This window comes from Tribolium castaneum, chromosome 7, assembly GCF_031307605.1.
Source record: "Tribolium castaneum strain GA2 chromosome 7, icTriCast1.1, whole genome shotgun sequence".
Taxonomy (NCBI): Eukaryota; Metazoa; Arthropoda; class Insecta; order Coleoptera; family Tenebrionidae; genus Tribolium; species Tribolium castaneum.
The window spans coordinates 2,372,292-2,396,095 of record NC_087400.1 but is presented as its reverse complement, the minus strand read 5'-3'; the positions used below and the strand labels follow the sequence as shown (position 1 = coordinate 2,396,095).

At 33.8% G+C, this 23,804-nt stretch overlaps 3 protein-coding genes and 1 non-coding gene across 39 annotated transcripts in view; 2 read left to right on the top strand and 2 right to left on the bottom strand.

The window, feature by feature from the left end:
- Positions 1 to 919: 919 nt before the first annotated feature.
- Rpe (Ribulose-5-phosphate-3-epimerase) lies at positions 920 to 1,911 on the top strand. Its single transcript, XM_008200615.3, has 3 exons — positions 920 to 1,229; positions 1,273 to 1,602; positions 1,652 to 1,911. Exons 1-3 carry the CDS (start codon positions 984 to 986, stop codon positions 1,766 to 1,768), a joined length of 693 nt encoding a protein of 230 aa, XP_008198837.1. The 5' UTR covers positions 920 to 983; the 3' UTR covers positions 1,769 to 1,911.
- Positions 1,912 to 4,218: 2,307 nt separating this feature from the next.
- LOC103314472 (cyclin-dependent kinase 2) lies at positions 4,219 to 8,867 on the bottom strand. The gene is made up of 4 exons (XM_008200616.3): positions 8,623 to 8,867; positions 8,125 to 8,335; positions 4,689 to 4,961; positions 4,219 to 4,641 (listed from the first exon to the last, which is right to left on the bottom strand). Exons 1-4 carry the CDS (start codon positions 8,745 to 8,747, stop codon positions 4,306 to 4,308), a joined length of 945 nt encoding a protein of 314 aa, XP_008198838.1. The 5' UTR covers positions 8,748 to 8,867; the 3' UTR covers positions 4,219 to 4,305.
- Positions 8,431 to 8,524, bottom strand: Mir995 (microRNA mir-995). Its single transcript, NR_038620.1, has one exon. It is a non-coding gene; the product is annotated as a microRNA mir-995 (primary transcript).
- Positions 8,868 to 9,270: 403 nt separating the features above from the next.
- LOC659440 (protein tramtrack, beta isoform) overlaps positions 9,271 to 23,804 on the top strand; it is a 40,099-nt gene continuing 25,565 nt past the window's right edge. For 24 of the 36 annotated variants that reach the window (XM_008200638.3, XM_064358086.1, XM_008200627.3 and 21 more), the window contains exons 1-3: positions 9,272 to 9,433; positions 9,552 to 9,917; positions 9,967 to 10,384. In XM_008200638.3, the coding sequence (XP_008198860.1) occupies positions 9,561 to 9,917; positions 9,967 to 10,384 (775 nt within the window). In that variant the 5' untranslated portion in view covers positions 9,272 to 9,433; positions 9,552 to 9,560. Of the gene's footprint in view, positions 9,434 to 9,551; positions 9,918 to 9,966; positions 10,385 to 11,093; positions 11,200 to 13,669; positions 13,889 to 13,938; positions 14,100 to 14,275; positions 14,400 to 14,465; positions 14,691 to 14,738; positions 14,880 to 14,947; positions 15,033 to 15,080; positions 15,300 to 15,346; positions 15,490 to 17,624; positions 17,713 to 17,757; positions 17,977 to 18,024; positions 18,156 to 18,222; positions 18,311 to 18,356; positions 18,576 to 18,620; positions 18,737 to 18,803; positions 18,892 to 18,938; positions 19,158 to 19,203; positions 19,334 to 19,395; positions 19,484 to 19,528; positions 19,748 to 19,792; positions 19,902 to 19,975; positions 20,067 to 20,113; positions 20,333 to 20,377; positions 20,506 to 21,244; positions 21,327 to 21,372; positions 21,592 to 21,645; positions 21,768 to 22,201; positions 22,305 to 22,352; positions 22,572 to 22,623; positions 22,759 to 22,840; positions 23,186 to 23,804 lie in introns of those variants that run through there. The other 12 variants (XM_008200626.3, XM_008200624.3, XM_008200622.3 and 9 more) reach the window with 12 other exon arrangements.

Sequence of the window (23,804 nt, the reverse complement as noted above, 5' to 3'; positions counted from 1 at the left end):
TAGCTCAAATATATGTTAGAAGCTTGAAAATTTGAAAAATAAAACAGTTTTTTCACTTATTTTTTGCGAAATAAAAGAATAATAAATATAAAGAATAAACATAAAAAAAAATAAAAATAAAGAATAAAAAAAGATTACACTTTTCTTCTCTTCATATGATGATTTGTGGCTTTTTGCGACTAAAAAAGGGCAAAAATAATTGATTTCTAACTTAGTTTGGTCCTTTTTTAGAGACCGACTTAATAAAATCTGACAAAAAGACAAGGTTTACTTAAATCAGGTTGTGGACAAAACTTGATGAGTTTTCGCTTTATTTTTAGTCAAATTTTACTTAGTTAGTCTGTTTTTTTTAAACTTAAAACAATTTTTTTTTAGAAAATATTGGAAAATTTTGAAAAAATTCGACCTAATTTGGTGATTTTTTAATTTATTTTGGACAAAATTCACAGAAAGAATTGCGTTTTTGGCTAGAAAACTTTGAAAATCAAAGCAAAATATACCAGTGAAACTCTCAAAAAATTGTTATTTTTTCTGTAGAAGGTGATAAACTATTTCTTTAACAACTCTTTCGAGTAGATAAAAAAATTCAACAATGAAAAAAAACTCAAACACAGAAAAACAACAATGGGTGTGAAGCATACTTCTCGAGACGATAAAATTTCATTTTCCCATGCAACACAGTAAAACAGTAGATAAAACACCATTTTATTGTTTATTACGATGGAATGAACGAATTCTACTAAGATTTTGGCCGAAACTTGTTAAGTCTGACCAAATTGAGTCGTTTTTCGGCCCCATTTAGTAATGTTCTCGTCCAATTTATCAAAAAATGGTCCTTAATTCACAAAAAAAATGCTAGTTAGGCAACCAGCAACTCGGCAGGTGCAAGCACCCGTTGAACGCATCGCTAGTTCGTTAATTTCCGCTTTTTATGTTGGCAATAAATTTCAAATTGTCAATTTTTGCTTAAAACTTTACAAAAAATGGCTGTGCACACAAAACCGTTAAAATGCAAAATAGGACCATCAATTTTAAACGCCGATTTATCCCAACTCTACGTCGAATCTCAGCGCCTTTTGGACAACGGTGCCGACTACCTGCACTTGGACGTGATGGACGGCCACTTTGTCCCTAACCTCTCAATCGGCCACCCGGTGGTGAAGTGCCTCCGGAACAAGATCAGGACCGCCTTCTTCGAGACCCACATGATGGTCTCCGAGCCGGGCAAGGTAAGCAACCCCCATAAAAAAAACCAAAGCTATTGTGCCCCAGTGGGTGGAACCCATGGCGGAGGCCGGCGTCAACCAGTACACCTTCCACATCGAGCCCGTGAAGGACGTGATCCCCCTGTGCCGCAAGGTGCGCGAGGCGGGCATGCAAGTGGGCTTGGCCCTGAAGCCGGGCACCGGGATCGAGGCGGTGCGCCAGTACATCGACCACGCCGACATGATCCTGATAATGACGGTGGAGCCCGGCTTCGGGGGGCAGAAGTTCATGGGCGAGATGATGCCCAAAGTGCAGTGGTTGCGGCACAACTACCCCGGCTTGGACATCGAGGTCGACGGGGGCGTTGGCTTGAACACAATCACAGCGTGCGCTGAGGTTCGATTGTTTTTTTTTCGAGGTGGGTTTTTGTTTAGTGTTTTTTCAGGCCGGTGCTAATATGATCGTATCAGGAACTGCAATAATCAACGCAAACGACCAAAAAGCGGTTATAGCTAGTTTAAGGGAAACTGTCGAAAGCTCAATTCATAAATGTAACGTTTAAGGCTGCCACTTTGTGATTCATGCATTTTTTTCTCTACAATGGAGGGTAATAAGGTTGTTATATTGTTAAAGTTAGGTTTGATTTGTACACTACTTTCTTATTTTTTATTATAAATTTTACTAATAAATCATTGTTGGGGATAATGACTTTGGAAGGTCACCTTCAATTGCACCAACGTTTCAATGTCATGCAAGCATTTTTCAATTTTCACCAACGTTATAAACCAAAACTATTTTTTAAATGGCTAAAAAATTAAATTTTTATTGTTGGTTGTGATTTTCTGATAAGTCAAGTCACAGTTGCAATCTGTCCATTATCATAGCCACCTTGAGTTTTTTTCCAATTTAGGCTAGATATCAGCAGCACCTTGATTTTAACGGAATTTTGAAAAAAAACAATCGACTCTAAATGAGTGTTTATAAAATAATTATTATTTATTACAGTCAACAAAATAAAAAATTATGCAATAATAGAATTTTGAAAAAAAAAATACGGAATAGATATGTTAGTGTTTGTAAAATAATTGCTACAAATTATTACAGTCAACAAAATAAAAAATTACGCTGTATTGGAATTTTGAGAAAGAACAGAAAAGGCTTTAAATGCATGTGGAAAATGTAGAAATTTTATAAAATAATTGTTATAATTTATTACAGTCAACAAAATAAAAAATGACGTATTGGAATTTTGAAAAAAAAACCCAGAGACTTTAAATGAATTCGGAAAATGATGAAATGTTTATAATTGTCATAATTTATTACAGTCAATAAAATAAAAAATTACGCTATTGTGGAATTTCGAAAAAGAACAGAATAGACTTTAAATAAATGTGGAAAATGTAGAAGTTTTATAAAATAATTGTTATAATTTATTACAGTCAACAAAATAAAAAATTACGCTGTATTGGAATTTTGAAAAAAAAACCAATAGACTTTAAATGAATTTGGAAAATAATGAAATGTTTATAATTGTCATAATTTATTATATTCAATGAAATAAAAAATGACGCTATTGTGGAATTTCGAAAAAGAACAGAATAGACTTTAAATAAATGTGGAAAATGTAGAAGTTTTATAAAATAATTGTTATAATTTATTACAGTCAACAAAATAAAAAATTACGCTGTATTGGAATTTTGAAAAAAAAACCAATAGACTTTAAATGAATTTGGAAAATAATGAAATGTTTATAATTGTCATAATTTATTATATTCAATGAAATAAAAAATGACGCTATTGTGGAATTTCGAAAAAGAACAGAATAGACTTTAAATAAATGTGGAAAATGTAGAAGTTTTATAAAATAATTGTTATAATTTATTACAGTCAACAAAATAAAAAATGACGTATTGGAATTTTGAAAAAAAAACCCAGAGACTTTAAATGAATTCGGAAAATGATGAAATGTTTATAATTGTCATAATTTATTACAGTCAATAAAATAAAAAATTACGCTATTGTGGAATTTCGAAAAAGAACAGAATAGACTTTAAATAAATGTGGAAAATGTAGAAGTTTTATAAAATAATTGTTATAATTTATTACAGTCAACAAAATAAAAAATTACGCTGTATTGGAATTTTGAAAAAAAACCAATAGACTTTAAATGAATTTGGAAAATAATGAAATGTTTATAATTGTCATAATTTATTATATTCAATGAAATAAAAAATGACGCTATTGTGGAATTTCGAAAAAGAACAGAATAGACTTTAAATAAATGTGGAAAATGTAGAAGTTTTATAAAATAATTGTTATAATTTATTACAGTCAACAAAATAAAAAATGACGCTGTATTGGAATTTTGAAAAAAAAACCGAGAGACTTTAAATGAATTTGGAAAATGATGAAATGTTTATAATTGTCATAATTTATTAGTCAATAAAATAAAAAAATTACGCTATTGTGGAATTTCGAAAAAGAACAGAATAGACTTTAAATAAATGTGGAAAATGTAGAAGTTTTATAAAATAATTGTTATAAAATATTCCAGTCAACAAAATAAAAAATGACGCTGTATTGGAATTTTGAAAAAAAAACGAGAGACTTTAAATGAATTTGGAAAATGATGAAATGTTTATAATTGTCATAATTTATTACAGTCAATAAAATAAAAAATGACGCTATTGTGGAATTTCGAAAAAGAACAGAATAGACTTTAAATAAATGTGGAAAATGTAGAAGTTTTATAAAATAATTGTTATAATTTATTACAGTCAACAAAATAAAAAATGACGCTTAATGGAATTTTGAAAAAGAACAGAATAGAATTTAACATAAAAGTTACTATTACTTACCAACTTACGTTTTTTTCATAATTTTGGGACTACCTGTACTAAAATTTCGCTTGAATTTTACACTGACTGTACATACGAACTTTGACAGAGCGTATAATTAAAAGTTAGTGTCACGAGCCGGTGTCGAGTGTGATTTTGTATAAAAACTCAAACGTAACCGAACAATTTTATTAAAAAAAATTAATGTCACATTATGGGAACATTGCATAAATTGCAACAATTTAATTTGTACGTGAAGCAGTCACTCAGAGTCCTCCTCTTCGTCAGGAAACGGCTTCATATCAGGCGTCGTGAGCTTGGCTCTCTTAATATAGGGCAGACTTAGCAAATCTTTGGCCGACTTCCGCACAAACGGATCATAAACCAACAACAATTTAAGAAACTCTTCTTCCTCCGAATCGTTGAATTTAATTTGAGTGTTAAGCTCGCACGGCTTCCACTGCGGAAACCAGACCTCATAGGCCGGCAGTGACGACACCCCCGGCCACATTTCCTCGTTTGGCGTTCCCAGAGTTTTGAAAATTTTGAACATTTGGTCGATTTCTGAGTCACCGGGGAAAAGGGCACGTTTTAACAACTGAAACACTGTATAAATTCACAAACTCGCAATAAATGGGTTTGTACCATTTCTGCCATAACACACCCAAGACTCCACACGTCGATCCCATTGGTGTACAGCTTAGAACCTAGGAGCAGTTCAGGCGCTCTGTACCACATTGTCACCACTTCGTGGGTGTACGGTTTTGTTGGTATGGAAAAACAGCGAGAGAGGCCAAAGTCGGCGATTTTGATGTGGCCTTCTTTATCGACTAGCAAGTTTTGGGGCTTGATATCACGGTGAAGAATGCGCTGGGTGTGTAAATAGGAAAGGCCTTCGCATAATTGTTTCATGTAGTTCTGAAACAATTCTTTATTGAGTTATCCGTGACACAGGCGCTTGCAATCGTAAACGAATTATCATTGAAAAGGTGCACTTGAAACTAAATCGAATTGCGCCCTCTAGTGCAACAACTTTGGTAATTTAAAGTTAGATTGACAATGGCAAACAAGGTAAAACTAGCGATATTGTAAAAGCAATCCTGTATTTTTTCAGAATTTTTCTACAACTCCTTATAATTGAAATTAATTAATTGTTAAGCGATGCTTAAGTGTGGTTTTGTGATAAAAATTCGTTAACAAGTCGCTAGCCCCCAAATTAAAATAATTATTTATTTCGATTTTTTTTGCCCGAAAAAATCATTCAAGCATAGTTGTTTGAGAATAACACTAGAAATTATTAATTTTCGATTAACATGTTATTTATTTAACTTATTGGCCGCTTTTAAATAAAAAAAGAAAAATATTTATAAAAATTGAAAAAAATAAATAATTTCATTCATGATGTTTTTTGTAGATTTTATTTATACTTTATTTTTAATTATACAGAATATCCCAAAAAAATATGTCATAGGTAATAACATTTTTTTAATGGCATGCTATTATTAGGAAAAAATAAAAACAAAAAAATAATCCTATTAGTTTTAAAAATTAATAAAAAATACAAACTGTGCTCTTTTGATAGTATTATGACTAAATATATGTTGAATAAGGTCTAACAGATGTTTAAAAACATTAAAAAAAAAAATAAGAATACGCTTTTTAATAATTAAATTGAATGAAAAAGATTTTTTCCTTTAATTTTTTTTGTTTTTAAAACACTGACAATGTTTTTTTTGTGTTTTTAGTTGTTAAATAACCAGTTTAAATATTTTTATTGCCTCAAAATTGGCGAATTCCGAGTTCAGAGAATTCTAGAGAATCATTTCAGTAGTTCAAATAGAAAAAAATTTTTTAAACACCTTTATATTTTTCATAATTAACTATAATTTATTTATTTTAATCGCTTTCTCATCTGTTTGTTGTTTAATTATTATTTAATAAAGGCCATTTATTATTATTATTATTATCATTTAAACATCGTTCGTTTCAGAGTAACATAAGAAATAATATTTTTTTGCTGTGACTTAATTAACTAATTAACTTTTTCTACTCTTACGTTTTAACTGATTCGCTAAATGTCTGGCCTGGTGAATATTAATTTTGTGACCAATCAGAATGCAGTATCTTAACCACGGGACAACTTCTGACCAATGGGAACGTAACACGACAGCAGTTATTAGCCTAACAGTTGTCTTGACATTTTGAAAATACTTGTAATTATTTTATTATGAACGGTTGAATAGTAGAAAAAATAGTGTATGTAGTTCGCATTCAATGGCTTTCAAGATACTCGTAATTTTTATATTCTTGCCTTAAATACTCGTTGCATAGAACACTATTAATTGTTATGAGAAAGTGTAGAAACATTCTGAAAAAAATTCACTCGTATAGAGAAAAATTAATTATGAATTGATTTTTTTTAAAACCCCAAAATTAAATTTGATATTTTCGTTTTAATTTGTTTTTTTTTTAACGAATCTATTGTAATACACCCAAGTGAACGCTTTTTTAGTCAAAAATTGAAAAAATAAATAATTTCATTAATGATGTTTTTTGTAGATTTTATTTATACTTTATTTTTAATTATACAGAATATCCCAAAAAAATATGTCATAGGTAATAACATTTTTTTAATGGCATGCTATTATTAGGAAAATAATAAAAACAAAAAAATAATCACTTTTATACCTTTAGTTTTAAAAATTAATAAAAAATACAAACTGTGCTCTTTTGATAGTATTATGACTAAATACGTGTTGAATAAGGTCTAAAAACATTAAAACATTTGAAAACATTAAAAAAATAAGGATATGCTTTTTTATAATTAAATTGAATGCAAAAGATTTTTTTTCCTTTTAAATTTTTTTGTTTTTAAAACACTGACAATGTTTTTTTGTTGTTAAATAACCAGTTTAAATATTTTTATTGTCTCAAAATTGGCGAATTCCGAGTTCAGAGAATTGTAGAGAATCATTTCAGTAGTTCAAATAGAAAAAAAAATTTAAACACCTTTATATTTTTCATAATTAACTAGAATTTATTTATTAATCGCTTTCTCATCTGTTTGTTGTTTAATTATTATTGAATAAAGGCCATTTATTATTATTATTATTTATTTATTATTATTATTACTCTTACGTTTTAACTGATTCGTTAAATGTCTGTGGCCTGATGAATATCGATTTTGTGACCAATCAGAATGCAGTATCTTAACCACGAGACAACTTCTGACCAATGGGAACGCAACACGACAGCAATTATTAACCTGACAGTTGTCTGACATTTTGAAAATACTTATAATAATTTTATTATGAACGGTTTGATTGTAGAAAAAATAGTGTATGTAGTTCGCATTCAATGGCTTTCAAGATACTCGTAATTTTTATATTCTTGCCTTAAATACTCGTTGCATAGAACACTATTAATTGTTATGAGAAAGTGTAGAAACATTCTGAAAAAAATTCACTCGTATAGAGAAAAATTAATTATGAATTGATTTTTTTTTAAAACCCCAAAATTAAATTTGAAATTTTCGTTTTCATTTCGTTTTTTTTTAACGAATCTATTGTAATACACCCAAGTGAACGCTTTTTTAGTCAAACACTTCAAAAGAAATTTGCAAAAAATGCAACTCTATAAATTTTAAAGCTGAAAAATAAGTAAATAAAATATCTTAAAAAACCTACAAATAATAACTGTTTTAAAATTTTCGAACCTGACGAAAAGAGGAGATTTCAACTCTTTTTATTTCAGTAATTTTTACGTGATTTTCAAATATTATTAATTAATTGCCGTTTTTATAGTTTTGAAACAGGTAATAGAAATAAATAAAAAATAAGCATTAATTAAAACCGAGTAAAAAACGAATAAATTAACCAAAACCCAATTAAGCTTCATATTTGTTAGCAGTTTTTTAGCAGAATCTTTAAAATTAACAAAATAAATATAAAAAAAATTGAAGGCCTGATTTTATGTGTATAAGTGGTTGCCTACATAGACATAGGCAAAGAACTGTTTACTTTGAATTTCTCAATAAAATTTCTATTTTTTTTACAAAATTCGAATTCGGCCAAACTCTTACCCTAATGAGTTCCTTCTCTAGAGGCTTAGTAGACCCGTCCAGATACCTCCTGAGATCCAGGTCCAAATATTCAAAAACTAAGTACAACTTATCCGAGGTGTACATAACGTCCTGTAGCTCAATAATGGCCGAGTGCCTGAGCCCCTTCAGGATGGAGATTTCCCGAATGGCCGTGGAAGGAACCCCCTCGGTGTAATCATTCTTGTTGAACCTTGAAAAAGGCGCCAAATCAGCACAAGCCTCAAACCGTGCGCCCCCTTGTCAGTACCGTTTAGTATACTTACAATAATTAGTTCAAGATGCGATGGTAGTTAGCGGAAACGTAAGCTGAATCATGTGGTGCTACGAGCCCAAACCACGGAAGCACCTCAAGATTCAGCTCAGAGTTCTGCTAAATTAGTAGCGTTAGAAGCGTCCCATCCCTTAAAGAGCTTGAAGCGTAAAACGTGACCAAAACGCAATGAAAGTGCACAAAAAAACAGCTTTCGCTCAACTTACTTTTCCAATTTGATCCTTTTAAGGGCAACACTTTTACCAGTTACTTTGTTCTTGGCCTTGTAGACGATGCCGTAGGTGCCCTCACCGGCCGTCCCCAACTTGATGAATTTGTCCAAAGTGCTCATTTTGCACCAATTTGGGGCCACACCACACTATTAAACACCGAACCCACTTTAGCGGGAAAATTGCGCTTAGCATTTTAGCGGCCATTCCTGTTTATAATGGAAGGCGCATGCGTGGTTATTAGGTTGGCAACGCAATCAATAATTATGGCAAAGGGCTTTGCAGTTTTTTACAACTTATTTAAACTAAATACGCACAGTAACATTTGGTACGTGCCCATAACTCGGCTTTTTTAACAATTAATTTGTTACAAGTACTAGAAAGTAACAAATATTTTAATTATTTTGATTCGTCAGGTTGGTGGCCCGGAATGCGGGAACGACCAAGAACATGCCAAAAACTCCAAAAATACTAAAAAATATGCAGCCACAATGGTAACACGCATTAAACGTTCACTGAATTGAACAAATAATAACAATAATAATGATAATTCGTAAAATTGATCATGAAATCCTCACGTAAAAAATATCGAGTAGCCTCGTCGCCCTACTCCTTCGCTGTGGACCAATGGGCTCGCTCCATTCCTCGCGCGTGCGCACCACGACCGACGCTTTCTTGGTGGCTGAGGTGTAACAAGTGTAATTACGCGTGATCTTTTATTTTCGGTTAAAAACACTTTTCTTTTCGGTTAATTGTCCCAACAAGTGCCGCACTTCCAAGCTGTCCCATTGGTGTTTGTTTCCAAGAGGTGAGTTCAGTATTTTCCGGAAAAATCGCAATTTTCGGCAAAAAGCCTCGACGCCATCTTGGCGTCCTACCCCTTGTAAGTTTCCGCGTGAAAAAAGTGCATTTCCCGGTGTTTCCAGCCTTCGGCCATGGCGTCGGAGCAGTTTTCCCTCTGTTGGGACAATTTCCACAAGAACATGTCCACGGGGATGAACTCCTTGCTGGAGAACGAGGACCTGGTGGATGTGACTTTGGCGGTGGAAGGAAAGTACCTAAAAGCGCACAAAATGGTGCTCTCGGTGTGTAGTCCCTATTTTCGTGAACTGTTTAAAGTAAATCCGTGTAAGCACCCGATCGTGTTTATGAAAGACGTTTCGTATGTGGCGATGAGTGACTTGCTGCAGTTTATGTACCAAGGGGAGGTGCAGGTCAGTCAGGAGAATCTCAGCACTTTTATTAAGACGGCCGAGGCGCTCCAGATCAAGGGGCTCACGGGGGACGGAAATGTAAGTTGTCGGTCTACCACGAACGTTTTTTTTATTGTGTTTTGTCCAGGGCTCCGCTGAATGTGATAATGAACCAGAGGAGTTGAAAAGCGTCGATGTGGTGGAGCCCCCGAAGTTGACCCCCGCCTCAAGGCCGAGAAAAACCCACCCTGCGCCAACCCCGCCTGCGAAACGTCCAAGGTTGAATGCTCCAGAGGCGAGCCCCACGTCAGCAATAACAAAGACTGAGCCGTCTGTATCTAGCACACCCACTAATGACCAATTAATTCAATTTAAAATGGAACCGTACGATCAAAGTCAGGCTTCCATTACGGTTCCTGATGATGGTGTGGACGAAACGTTTGCTGACGATCCCTTGGACGATACAAATGCCGATGAAGGAAATGAGGATTATTCGATGATGGAAGGGGGCGATGATGAGCCCCAAGCTGGGACTAGTACGGACGGAGCGGCTGGAGAAGGGCAAGGTATGTAAATGATTGCTTTTGACAAATTTTCACTTGTTGGAGGACATGACTGGGAGACATAATTTTAGTTTAACAAATTGTTTCTCGAAGAAAATTGACTACTTTGGTTCATTTTATTGCCTGGCGCCAGTTATGTCTCCGACAAGAAAAATGTTTACAAAATTATAATTTTGTGCTGGAATTTTCATCTATTTTTACGAACTAAAAATTTTGTAAGCATTTTTGTGCCCTGTTGTATTGAAATGTTGCGATTCTACGGCATAGTAGGCAATAATTTTTAAAATGGTCTATTTTCATATGTTTGTGTGTTTTTATAAACGTTTATGTGTTATAAACGTTTTTTTTTGTGGCCGTGTTGTGTGTTGTATTAAGCGGTTAAATTTTTAATCGCTGGTGTGTCTTTTATGGTTTATTTTTACGTATCCATTGAAGCATTTCTTCAATGGATGGTTGGTGTATTTCGTGCGTTTGAAGTGGTTGTGAGAAGAAAGTGAAGACTGGAACCAGAAAAAAAATTGGTAGGTGTCATTTATTGTTTTTTTCTGTATTTTTATTAAGTTAATTGATTGTTCTACTTTTAAATTTAAAAGTGGGAAAATTGCCTTATTTTTTGTATTGATTTGATTATCGGGACGCACAATTTTTACCTACCATGGCGTAAAATCGCGATTTTTAAAAATTCATTATTTAATTACTGAATTTTTACCAGATTTCACGATTGTGAATATGAGTGACAAGAAGTTTCTTAGAAGTGGTATTTTTATTGATGGGTTTACGTATCATCAGAATACAGTAAAGAAAAGTTGTAGGACGCGGTAAGTATTGGTAAAATTTTGAAACTTGTGGAATAAACTAAGTTTACGTTTAACAAAAGTTGGAAAATCGAGTTGGTTTCTTAGTAAAAAAATGTTAATGTTAATGCATACTTCGAACTCGAGTAAAGATAACAAAAAAAAAATAACTGATAAGGTAAGTGAAATTACTATTCTTTAATACATTTGTAAAATTTGAGATACGAGCAAAAAAATCTTGTATATGAAAATTATAATGTGTTTTAATTATAAAAGACTTAACAATATTAAAATTATACAGTGGAATTTAAAAATTTCTGTCTTGTTTAACGACCGACGTAAGAAATACGAGCACATTTATGTTAACAGGACTCTAAAATTTACAAAGACAAAAAAAAGTAATGTATTACTAATCACTTTAGTTATCTATTTCCATTTTCTAAAATACCAGAAACTTAAACACTTCAGAAATTAACAGTTGAAGTACAGCATTTTATTGTTATATTTATATTTTGCAACTCTTGTTGCAAAAATAAATCGAGTATTTTGAAAGAAAGTTTACATACTCAAATTATTTTGAAAATTCCGATGTCAGGTTGCATTATTCATGGAATGGCTGTTTGCTAAAATACAGCGTGCTCAAAAACTGGCGCACCAACTCAGTGGTGTGTGGTAGAGAAGTGGTTACATATTATGGTAAAAATAGTAAAAAAATTCTTTGTATTAAAGTTATTGATAAATAACTAATTTTAGGTAAATGATATGTGGCAACGTTGTCTAACAGTCATGATCGCAATAGAATTTGATCAACAATAAAAATAAATTATTTCTGAAACGGTTTCCTAGGAAATAATTCCCAGTGTTGGTACATCTACACATTGTGATTTTTTGGATAAATTTTAATTTTTTTTAATTAAAAAAACTCCTAAAAACTGATAGTAAATTTTAAAATAATTATTCATCGTTTTGTTACGGAACGATTACCTGGTATAAAACATAAGAATATAAAAAAATAATGAAAACTAAAGAAGTTAACACAATAAGTTTGTAGCTCCAGATTTTTTAAAATATAACTTTAGGAATCAATTCAACATTTTTCCCGTAATCTGCATTTGCTTCTCAATAACGTACCACTGACTTGGTGTGCCAGTTTTTGAGCACCTGTATAGCAAGTAAATTTATGGTGATTTAATCGAAAAAAAATCTTTTTTTACAATTTTTGTCCGTTTATTTAATTGCCTAGCATAAATTGAGGCAAAACTTTTTATCTGTACACTTCCTCAAAAATTGCTTTTTTTGGGTTTATCTCACATACAAAGTTAAATAAAGACGGTAAAAACAACGTTATCGTTCATTCGTTCCGGAACACAAAACACTGCAAATGCCTCAGAAATGTTCATAAACCCCAATCAAAACCTGTTTTAAACATTTATTACTCCGAGATTATTAGTATCACAGATTTTTTTTAGCAATGACATTTAATTTTAAATTGTCAAATATTAGGCTAATTCTTGTTTTTTTCATTCATAAAAACGCTGTTACATCATAGTATCCGTCAGAGGGCTCTCAAGTATAGTTACCCACAGGCATAGCCACCCGCGATTATAAAAACTAATTTGTTTTTGAAACACGAATTTCCAGACCTGACTTTTGTGGTCCTGATTTTGAATTGTCAAATATTTTAATCAAATAAGAATATGTGCATTTACCTGCTGTCGTTACGAATGTTCGTCATCTTAACACAAGGAAATCCACTAACGAGAACTTTTTTTAACACCTTACACACAACAAACTTTGAATTAGATTTTCACAGCGTTACAAAATATGACAGGTGCAGGATTTCAAGCGCGCGTATAGGTATTTGGATATTACCAACATGATGATAGCATGCAAAAAATGCCCTCCGATTTTATTTTAATTATTGAATAATGAAGTTGTCATGAGTTTTAACTACTTGATAACATAACAAATAATAAAATATAAAAGTGTAGATGGGTTAAATAGAATAAAAAACTATTCCTATTCATAGGTGCACAAACAAATAAAGACCATTGTAGAAGATTATTATAAACTCGGAAATACTACAAAACTAAAATAATATACAAAAAACAGCCCTCTGACTTATCTGTTTTATTAGTGATTTTAATATTTTTTACATCTTGATACAAAAAATTCAATTTGTCTTTGGAATAAAGAGCAATAGTAATACAAAAAGCTGATTCCCGATAATACCCCATTGAATTTCTGGCTAGAAATACTATGTTTTTATTTGACCACTTGGCTGCAAATTTCGTTTCATCAAAATTGCATACCGAGCTGAAACTGTAACTGAGTTAAGTACAAGTGCAGTGGGTGTAACGGGTTTCAATTTCCAATTGAGTTTCGCACGAACGGACAGTTTAATGTCTGTAATTACGAATGTCGATATCTACATTTACATCAGAAGCTGACACTGTTTTGGTTACAAATCGTACATATTGCATTTCTTTTATAGATATTTAGTATGTGCCGAATATAAAAGACTCTCCTGCATGGCAAGAGCACAAATTCCACTTGGGGGTAACATGCATGAATTAGTTTTACGCAAAGAACACAATCATCCACCGTATTTAGAAACTACAGTTAAAGGGAATTTTATGACACTTCTTAGAACACAAATCAGTTGTCGTCCGACAGCACCATTAAAGCAAATTTACGAATGTGCTGCTATTTTGTGAGTAATTCGCACATTCTTACTTGAAAAAAAATATCTAGTTATTATAGACATCCAGACGGAGCTGAAATTTGCCCATTCAAGAAAGTGGCCACATCTATGAGAAGGTGGAGAGACAGAGTTATGAAACAATTGTAATTAAAATAATGACTTGTATTTATTTTTCTTTTTGTAAATTGTTGCTTTTCAATAAAGACTGCGTAACAGCGTTTGTTGTTATTGATTTTATTGATAATACCTAGACAAGAGGTAAGTTCCGGAGACAAAAATGCCTAAAGTGTTGTTTTTTCGGTTTGTAAACTTGCCATACTATTGTCGTGAAGTGTTGTGTTATTCTGAAATTAACACGTAGGTTATAGCTAAAGTTATAACATGTGTTATTTTCAGAATTTTTCAAAATTCAGCCAGATATTGAGGACCCACAACCTAAAAAAAGGATTAATCGAATGAGATTCGTTGTTGATGGATTTGTGTACCACAATAACGTTATAGCCGGTACTCCACCCTTACGGTAAATAAGTCTAATTTTTTCTATAAAAAAGATGTAGAAAATGTTGAGTTTTGATATTTTAATCAGTTATTTGGGTTGTGCTGAGCACAAAAAATCGGGTTGTCGAGGACGTGCAACAATCCCAGTTGGTGGAACATTATCTATGTTAAAAATGACCCAACCTCATAACCACCCACCCGATGTTAACGCCGAGGAAAAAGACGCCTTTATTAAAGAACTCAAAAATGCCGTTCGATCGAATTCGATGGAAAAAGCAACGTTGAAGAAAGTTTACGAGACTGTGGCGGAAGTGTAATGATTTAATACCGAATTTGGAGAGTTCTTAGTTTTGTTTTATAGGTACCCGAAGGCGGCTGAGGAAATACCGTTCAAAAGCATCAGTTCATCGTTACATCGGTGGCGCAAAAATACCACACTTTAAACCATTAATAACTATTAACATGTATTATTCTTTGAGAAATATAAATCACTCAAATCGTGCGTTTTATTTCACTTGTTGTTGCGAGTTTCCTGAGCAGATCGTGACAGTAAATTGTGATTTTTTCCAGGATTTCTTAAAAGAGTGTTTGGAAATAGCTTATTACTTAGCGGTGGTTATCTGTACAGGTTACAAAAACGAATTCACTCGAGAGGGTAATAAAACTCGTTTAGTTTTTCCGTTGATTACAATTTTTTGTGCAGATATTTGATTTGTGCCAAAAGTAATAAATTAAATTGCAAGGCGCGGGCCGTTTTTGAAATGGGCGAAAAACCGCTAAGACTTCGTCTCACGCGTCCTCATAATCACCCAAAGGACAATTCCGAAAAAGTCATCAATGATTTTTTGACTGATTTGAAAAAAGCGTGTCAGAGCGGATTTCACGTATCTCTCGAGGACATCTACAACGGAGTGGCGGCAACGTATGTGTCCATTAATTAACTGTATTTAGTCCAATGTCTGGTTTTAGTCATCCTGAGGGTGCTAAACATAGACCGTACGAAGAAATTAAGGCTAAATTAGCCAAATGGAGGAGAATGTCCAAACATAAATAGTTTTTGTATTGTTTGTTTGTACTAAGTGTCGCAAATAAATGGTTTTTTCTTGAAGAAATTTACTTCTCTTATGATTAACGGATATCTAAAGGTGAAACGATGAACAAATAAGACGCTTACGTTCTCGATAGTTCTGTTAATGGCGCTAGAGGGCGCAAACATGATGCAAAAATTTCATCGTAAATTATTACCAATTGGCACTTCGCAAAAATATAAGAATGGGACGCAAATTGATAATTTTTTGCGCACCGTCGCATATTTATCAAAACGCTGGGAATACGGTTAAAGATACAAAAAAAGTGTAAGGAACAAAGTCGTAGAGAATTCAATTTCCTACAAAAAAGTCCGCGAAACCATATCTCTATCTTCAACCATTTAGGCCCCAAAGGCGCTCAAGCGACTGATTGCGTCATTTTGCCGGTGGTCAAGTATTGTATTAAGTTATACCTAAACCGTTGAAGATAGAAATGTGGTGTCGCGGACTTTTTTGTAGCAAATTTAATTCTCTACAACTTTGTTTCTATACTTTTTTTGTATCTCCAACTGTATTTGCAGCGTTCGCAAAAATATAAGAATGAGACGCAAATTGATAATTTGCGCATCGTCGCATATTTATCAAAACTCTGGGAATACGGTTAAAGATACAAAAAAAGTGTAAGGAACAAAGTTGTAGAGAATTAAATTTCCTATAAAAAAGTCCCCGAGACCATATCTCTATCTTCAACCATTTAGGCCCCAAGGCGCTCAAGCGACTGATTGCGTCATTTTACCGGTGGTCAAGTATTGTATTAATTTATACCTAAACCGTTGAAGATAGAAATGTGGTGTCGCGGACTTTTTTGTAGGAAATTTAATTCTCTACAACTTTGTTCTTTATACTTTTTTTGTATCTCCAACCGTATTTGCAGCGTTCGCAAAAATATAAGAATGAGACGCAAATTGATAATTCTTTGCACACCGTCGCATATTTATCAAAACGCTGGGAATACGGTTAAAGATACAAAAAAAGTTTAAGGAACAAAGTTGTAGAGAATTAAATTTCCCATAAAAAAGTCCCCGAGACCATATCTCTATCTTCAACCATTTAGGCCCCAAGGCGCTCAAGCGACTGATTTGCGTCATTTTGCCGGTGGTCAAGTATTGTATTAATTTATACCTAAACCGTTGAAGATAGAAATGTGGTGTCCCGGACTTTTTTGTAAAAAATTTAATTCTCTACAACTTTGTTCCTTATACTTTTTTTGTATCTCCAACTGTATTTGCAGCGTTCGCAAAAATATAAGAATGAGACGCAAATTGATAATTCTTTGCGCACCGTCGCATATTTATCAAAACGCTGGGAATACGGTTAAAGATACAAAAAAAGTGTAAGGAACAAAGTTGTAGAGACTTAAATTTCCTATAAAAAAGTCCCCGAGACCATATCTCTATCTTCAACCATTTAGGCCCCAAGGCACTCAAGCGACTGATTTGCGTCATTTTGCCGGTGGTCAAGTATTGTATTAATTTATACCTAAACCGTTGAAGATAGAAATGTGGTGTCGCGGACTTATTTGTAGGAAATTTAATTCTCTACAACTTTGTTCCTTATACTTTTTTTGTATCTCCAACTGTATTTGCAGCATTCGCAAAAATATAAGAATGAGACGCAAATTGATAATTCTTTGCGCACCGTCGCATATTTATCAAAACGCTGGGAATACGGTTAAAGATACAAAAAAAGTGTAAGGAACAAAGTTGTAGAGAATTAAATTTCCTATAAAAAAGTCCCCGAGACCATATCTCTATCTTCAACCATTTAGGCCCCAAAGGCGCTCAAGCGACTGATTTGCGTCATTTTGCCGGTGGTCAAGTATTGTATTAATTTATACCTAAACCGTTAAAGATAGAAATATGGTGTCGCGGACTTTTTTGTAAAAAATTTAATTCTCTACAACTTTGTTCCTTATACTTTTTTTGTATCTCCAACTGTATTTGCAGCGTTCGCAAAAAATAAGAATGAGACGCAAATTGATAATTTTTGCGCACCGTCGCATATTTCTCAAAACGCTGGGAATACGGTTGAAGACAGAAAAAGTAAAGAACAAAGTACTGCCGTATTATTTTTTGGGTTCAAACAATTCGGCGTTTTACTCGTTTCGTTATGTTTAAGAAAAAAATAAATGGCACTTGTTTTATGGTGAAATTTTTCAGCCAAAATTGGACAGTTGCGGGTATCCTCAGGCCGAGTTTGCATCAACGGTTATTTTTATAGACTGCAAAGTGTAGTAGGGAAAAAAGGGTAAAACCTGTCAATGTTGGAATTTCTAGTAAGGAAAATTTCTAGATACTTCTGTTGCTCCAAATCTGGCAGTTTGCGTTGTCGAGGACGCGCAAATTTTATTCTTGGTGAGGAGCCTAAAGAAATAGTTGTAACGTCGAAGCACAATCACCCGAAAGACTACGACGAAAAACATGTTTTAGATTTTCTAAAACAGTTGAAAATGGCCTGCGAGAGCGGCTTTAATTTGACCATGAAGCAGATTTATCAGGACGTAGCTAAGGCGTAAGAATGTCCTATTTCTTAATTTTTGCAATATTTGTGCCCTTCCAGTTACCCTGAAGGCGCAAGGCTTAAGCCCTACACGTCCATCAAGTCCACCATGGCCAAGTGGAGGCAAAAATCGTCTCTTTAACTGTATTATTAACTTAATTGGCGCTTTAATAAAGTTTTCACAAAACAAACGAGTGACTTATTTAAAACCGAAATTTTGGCTGTTTGACCCACTTGTCATTCGAACGCTTTTTTCAGAGGCGAGACGATATCTCAAAACGGGGTCGGGCCGAATTTGTGCTGATGGTTATTTTTACAGACTTGGTAGAGTGATGGGGCGAAAAGGGTAATTATATCATCCCTGCAATTGCGTTTTTTGACTCAACTTTTAGGTATTTCGTGTGTTGTAAAAATCGTAGCGCGCGCTGCAAAGCGCGCGCCAACTGCGACCTATCGTCCGATCCCTGGAAACTCACTATAACGAAACCACACAACCACCCACAAGACCACAGCGAAAAAGACGCAATCGAGTTCATGGAACACCTGAAACTCGTGTGCAAAAGTGGCATTAACTTGTCGCCCAAAGATATATACAAAGATGTTGCAAAAATGTACGTTTGTTGTATTTTTTGTGGCAAGTTTCTAGTTTGTTGTAGTTTCCCAGCTGGTGCCAGGCTTAAGCCTTACGAGATGATGCGGACGACTTTGGCCCGCTGGAAAATGGAGGAAGATTAATAATTGTAGTTTTTGTCCTAATAAATTTTTTAAGAAACACGTTGTTTTATTTGTAATTTAAAAAACGAGCACTTGAGCCTGAATTATCTCCGAGATTTTTCCAGATCCTTTGAGAAAGGTCAGAACAGGAACTGGGCGTCTTTGTGTTGACGGCCATTATTATAACCTGGGTAAAGTGATAGGAAACAAGGGGTACAATAAAAACTAGTTACTTTCCCAATTTCAAGCTTTTATTTTAGATATTTCGTTTGTAGTAAATACCGTAGTTCGTTGTGCAAGGCAAGGGCCAATTGCAACATGAACGAGAGGCCGTTAAAGTTTGTCTTGACGCGCCCCCACAACCACCCGCAGGACTACAGCGAAAAAATAGTCCTAGAATTTATGGAACAGCTAAAGTTGGTTTGCCAAAGCGGGATTAATTTATCCCCGAAAGACATATACGAGGATTTGGCCAAAATGTACGTAGTCTGTAGTTTTGGGGGCAAATTTGATCGGTCCTTTTAGTTATCCCGAGGGAGCAAGACTCAAGTCGTACAAGTCACTGCGAACCACCTTGCTCAAGTGGAAGATGGGACAACACTAAAATTACTTATACTTGTAGCATGTACATAATAAATATATTCCCCCCCCCCTCCCCAATTTTTTTTATTCCACTTAGTGAAAAAAAATAGCGTTTGTTATTCTGTGTTATTTCAGACGCTTTCAAAAAACTTAAAACTGGGACTCGGCGCATTTTTCTAGACGGTTATTTTTACAGACCTACGGGTGTGGGGCGTCATAATAAGTAAGTGATTGTTTTAGGTTTTATTTTTCTCGAGCGTTTTTTCAGATATTATGTTTGTTGTAAACGATCTAGCACTCGGTGCCGGGCTAGAGCGATCGTAGATCGTTACCCGGAGCCCCAAAGTGTTGTGATAACGAACCCACACAACCATCCGGAAGATCGCAACGAAATGCTCGCACTTTTATTCATGAACCAGTTGAAGTTGGTTTGCCAAAGCCGTGGTAACTTACCGTTGAGGCAAATCTACGAAGACGTTGCTAAAATGTACGTTTTTTTTTCCTCCCTTGTTAAATAACTTGTGAATTGTAGACACCCCCAAGGAGCGAGACTTAAGCCGTTTGCGTCAATGAGAACCACTCTACGCCACTGGCAAAGGGGCGACAATGTGTAACTAATAAATAAACATACATTTAATAAAGTCTGTTTTTAATTTCATTTTTCACCCTCAATAAACAAAGCCCGGTCAGGTGGTACATCTCTGTATGATTTTAGGACCGTTTGTCGGTAAGATGCGCACTGGAGGCAAACGCATTTACATAAACGGCTACTTTTACCGAATTCACAAAGTTTTCAGAGACAAAGGGTAAAAGTCTGATTTTTGTAGTAAGTTTTTACGTTTTCGTTTCGTAGGTATTTTTGTTGCTCGAAGGCTGGGAACGCTGGGTGTAAGGCCAGGGGTCACTTGGTCTTGGGGTCTTCGCCCCCAAAGTACAAAATTACGCACCACCACAATCACCCCGAGGAACATAACGAGAAAATTGTCTTGGATTTCATGAATCAGTTGAAGGTTGTGTGCAAAAGCGGGGTTAACATGACAGTGAAGGAAATTTACGAAGACGTGGCTAGAATGTAATGTTGGTGGTAGTTTTTATGTCTGGTAATTTTTTTTTCTAGTCATCCGGAAGGAGCCAAGCTGAAAACGTTTAATATGTTGAGGACCACGCTGTACGAGTGGAAAAAACAAGACAATTGAGTTTCGATGAACTGTAATTTTTAAGTTACAATAAATCATTCTTTGATCATTTTGGTGGTTTTATTTCGTTTTTAACGACCTTTTGTAGTTACTTGAAGTGTTTTAAAAGAAAGTTAAAGAAAGGCAAACGCATCTTCATAAATGGTAATTTTTACTTCATTTACAGAGTCTATAAAGATAAAGGGTATAGGGTATTGCGGCAATTTTTGATAAATGAAGACGAAAAAAAAAATGAAATAATAGGGCAGTAATTTTTTTCTTTGTCAAATAGAAGAGGTAATTATTCGATAAATCTTCGTGTTTTTTTCATAAATTGTTTTGGGTCTAAAGCTGTCGTACCCTACCCTACCTTACCCTACTTTTTAAATAAAGATTAACTTACCACCATTTTTATCTAGAAGATCATAAGAAAAAAATTGAGAGAACGGGGAATTTAAGTTTTTTGTTGTTTTGCTTTTAATTTAATTATGTAATGACTGTTTTGTTCCGACGAGGCGAAGCCGAGTGCATAAAAATTATTTATTATTTTCATTATCAATTCTGTATTTTATTAATTAAAGTTTGTTAACTGGAATTTGTTTAAGTTGCATTTTGTTTTAATAGCACCAAATGTTATATTTTTTATACAGAGTGTTTTAATTTTTTTTGACGACTATTAAATAGGTAAGTTATGGAAACATTTGTTCTAGATTTCCCGACCCTTGAAACTGTTGTTGTTTGCGTTTCTAATAAAAATTAGGTGTGATTTTTTCTCCACCACATTTACCTCTGACCTTCGTTTGTTTCAGGCAAGAGCAAGCGATTGCCAAGAGGCCAAATTTTTCTAAATGGTTACATTTTTAACACGGCTTACATAAAAGGCAACAAGAGGTAAAAAAACCATCAAATAATCTCAAACTTCTTGCAACTTTTCCAGATATATGCGTTGTTGTAAATACAAACAACTCGGTTGTAAATCACGAGCTGTGTTAACTGTAGGTTGTCCACCTTCACAAACTGTCGTTTTTCGTGGTCATAACCACCCAGAAGACAAATACCAAAAACTGACAAGCGATTTTCTGAGACACTTGAAAATTGCATGCACAAGTGGCATTGACGCGCCACTTAAAAATGTCTACGACAGCATTGCAAAAATGTGCGTTTTTTACCTTGATACTGATAAATTATGCAATAATTAATTGAATTCCAGTTTTCCCGATGCTGCAAAATTAAAAACTTATCGGTGTGTACGGACGTCAATGGCTAGGTGGAGAAAACAAAGCGATTAGTTATTTTTTGTTAAAGTTTAATAAATTATTTTCGTACAGTTAACTGTAGTTTTATTGTGCGGACCGCAGCCTAAACACCTGTCTTTTAATTTTGATTGTTTTTGTTGCTATAGCACACACATTTTTTGGGCCTTCGGGCCGGATGATAAGAATTAAATATGTTTAATAAATTTTTTTCGTACAATCAACTGTTGTTTTATTGACCGCAGCCTAGACACTTAGTGGACTTTATTTTATGAATTATTGCAATATTGTTGTAAAATGCTGTCCACACTTATACGCATTTTTGGTCCTCCGAGCCGGATTATTGCAAAGTTAAACAAATTTTGATGGTTGTAGTAAAATCAAGTCCACCGTGTTACACATACACATTTTTTGGTCCTCCGGGCCGGATTATGAAATGAATTAAATAGGTTTAATACTTTATTTTCTGTAGTTTTAGCCCGATTTTAACCATTTTTTTTTGCTTTAACGCAGATACTGTGGAGTGTAGACGTAATAGAAAGAGGAACATGCCGAGATATATTGTAGATGGGTTTGTCTTTCATGTTAATATCACTAAAGGGAAGCCACCAATGATGTGAGTATTGGGTGCGAAATTTTGGCTCTTGTTCAGTTTTTTTCGTAGTTATCTTCGTTGCTTGGAGTATAAACGTCTAGGTTGTCACGCCCGTGCTGTGATACCTTCGGAGGGTTCAATCCAGGATATTAAACTTAATAAACCGCACAACCACCCTCCGGACTTTGCAGCCGAGGAGAAAATAATTTTTATGCGGGAATTGAAGGAAATCATGTCGCAACAACCGGAACAGTCACCGAGGGCGGTTTACGCAACTTTGAGTAAATTGTTAGTTGTATAATATTTTTTTTTTGTGTTTTTTATTCAACTGTGGTTTTAGGTATCCGAATGCAGCAAGGGAGACACCTTTCGATACCATAAGACATAAGTTAAACAGGTGGCGAAGACAGTCAGAATAAATAAAATTGTATCTTTTATTAAAATAATCAGGTGTTAATAAATGGTGTTCAAGGTGCTCCTGTTTGTTTCATTAATTGTATTTTGTTAGTGTTGTGTTGTTTTTTGTGTGCGCTTTCTGATTGTTTCTTCTTCTCCAGGAGTGTTTTCCTTTATCAAGAATCATTTTTTCGGAGACCTGCTCATGACACAGGATCAAGTCTATAGGTTTATGAAGAAAGTCAGGGACAAGACGCTCTGGAAGTGTTACAAAGCGTCTTGTAACGCCAAGTGTTACACTAGTAACGGGAAAGTTGTGCTCCGCATGGGTTTGCACTCGCACGATGTTCCCAAAAGATACATTAAGGAAAAAATCAAGGAAGGGAGGCTTTATAAGAAAAAGCTTACGTAACTTTGCGATTTTTAATCAAACTGTTTGCCTGTTTTATTTTATACGGTCATCGCTTATTTGTATTAATTTTGGTCAATAAATACTTTATACAATTTTTGGGCGTTTTAATTGAACGTGTGTTTTGTAGCAAGTCGTTTTATTTATTTATATTCACTGTTACACACACATATACATTTTTTGGTCATTCGAGCCGGATGAGTTGAATTAAATATGTTAAATATTTTTCTGTAATTAACTCGTTTTATATTATTATTAACATTATTATTATTATTATTATTATTATTATTATTATTATTATTATTATTATTATTATTATTATTATTATTATATTTCGTCGATAGTCTTCAGTTGAAACCAAAGTTGTTGAAACATTGTCTTTAATAAAAATTTCTTCAGTGTTTTTTGTCTATTTCAGAAAAAAAAGCAATACTAGTAAAAATATTCACTCTTACACATATATACATTTTTTGGTCTTTCGAGCCGGATGATGAGATGAAATAAATATGTTAGATATTTTTCTATAATTAACTCGTTTTATATTATTATTATTTTTATTATTATATTTCGTCGATAGTCCTCAGTTGAAACCAAAGTTGTTGAAACATTGTCTTTAATAAAAATTTCTTCAGTGTTTTTTGTCTATTTCAGAAAAAAAAGCAATACTAGTAAAAATATTCACTCTTACACATATATACATTTTTTGGTCCTTCGAG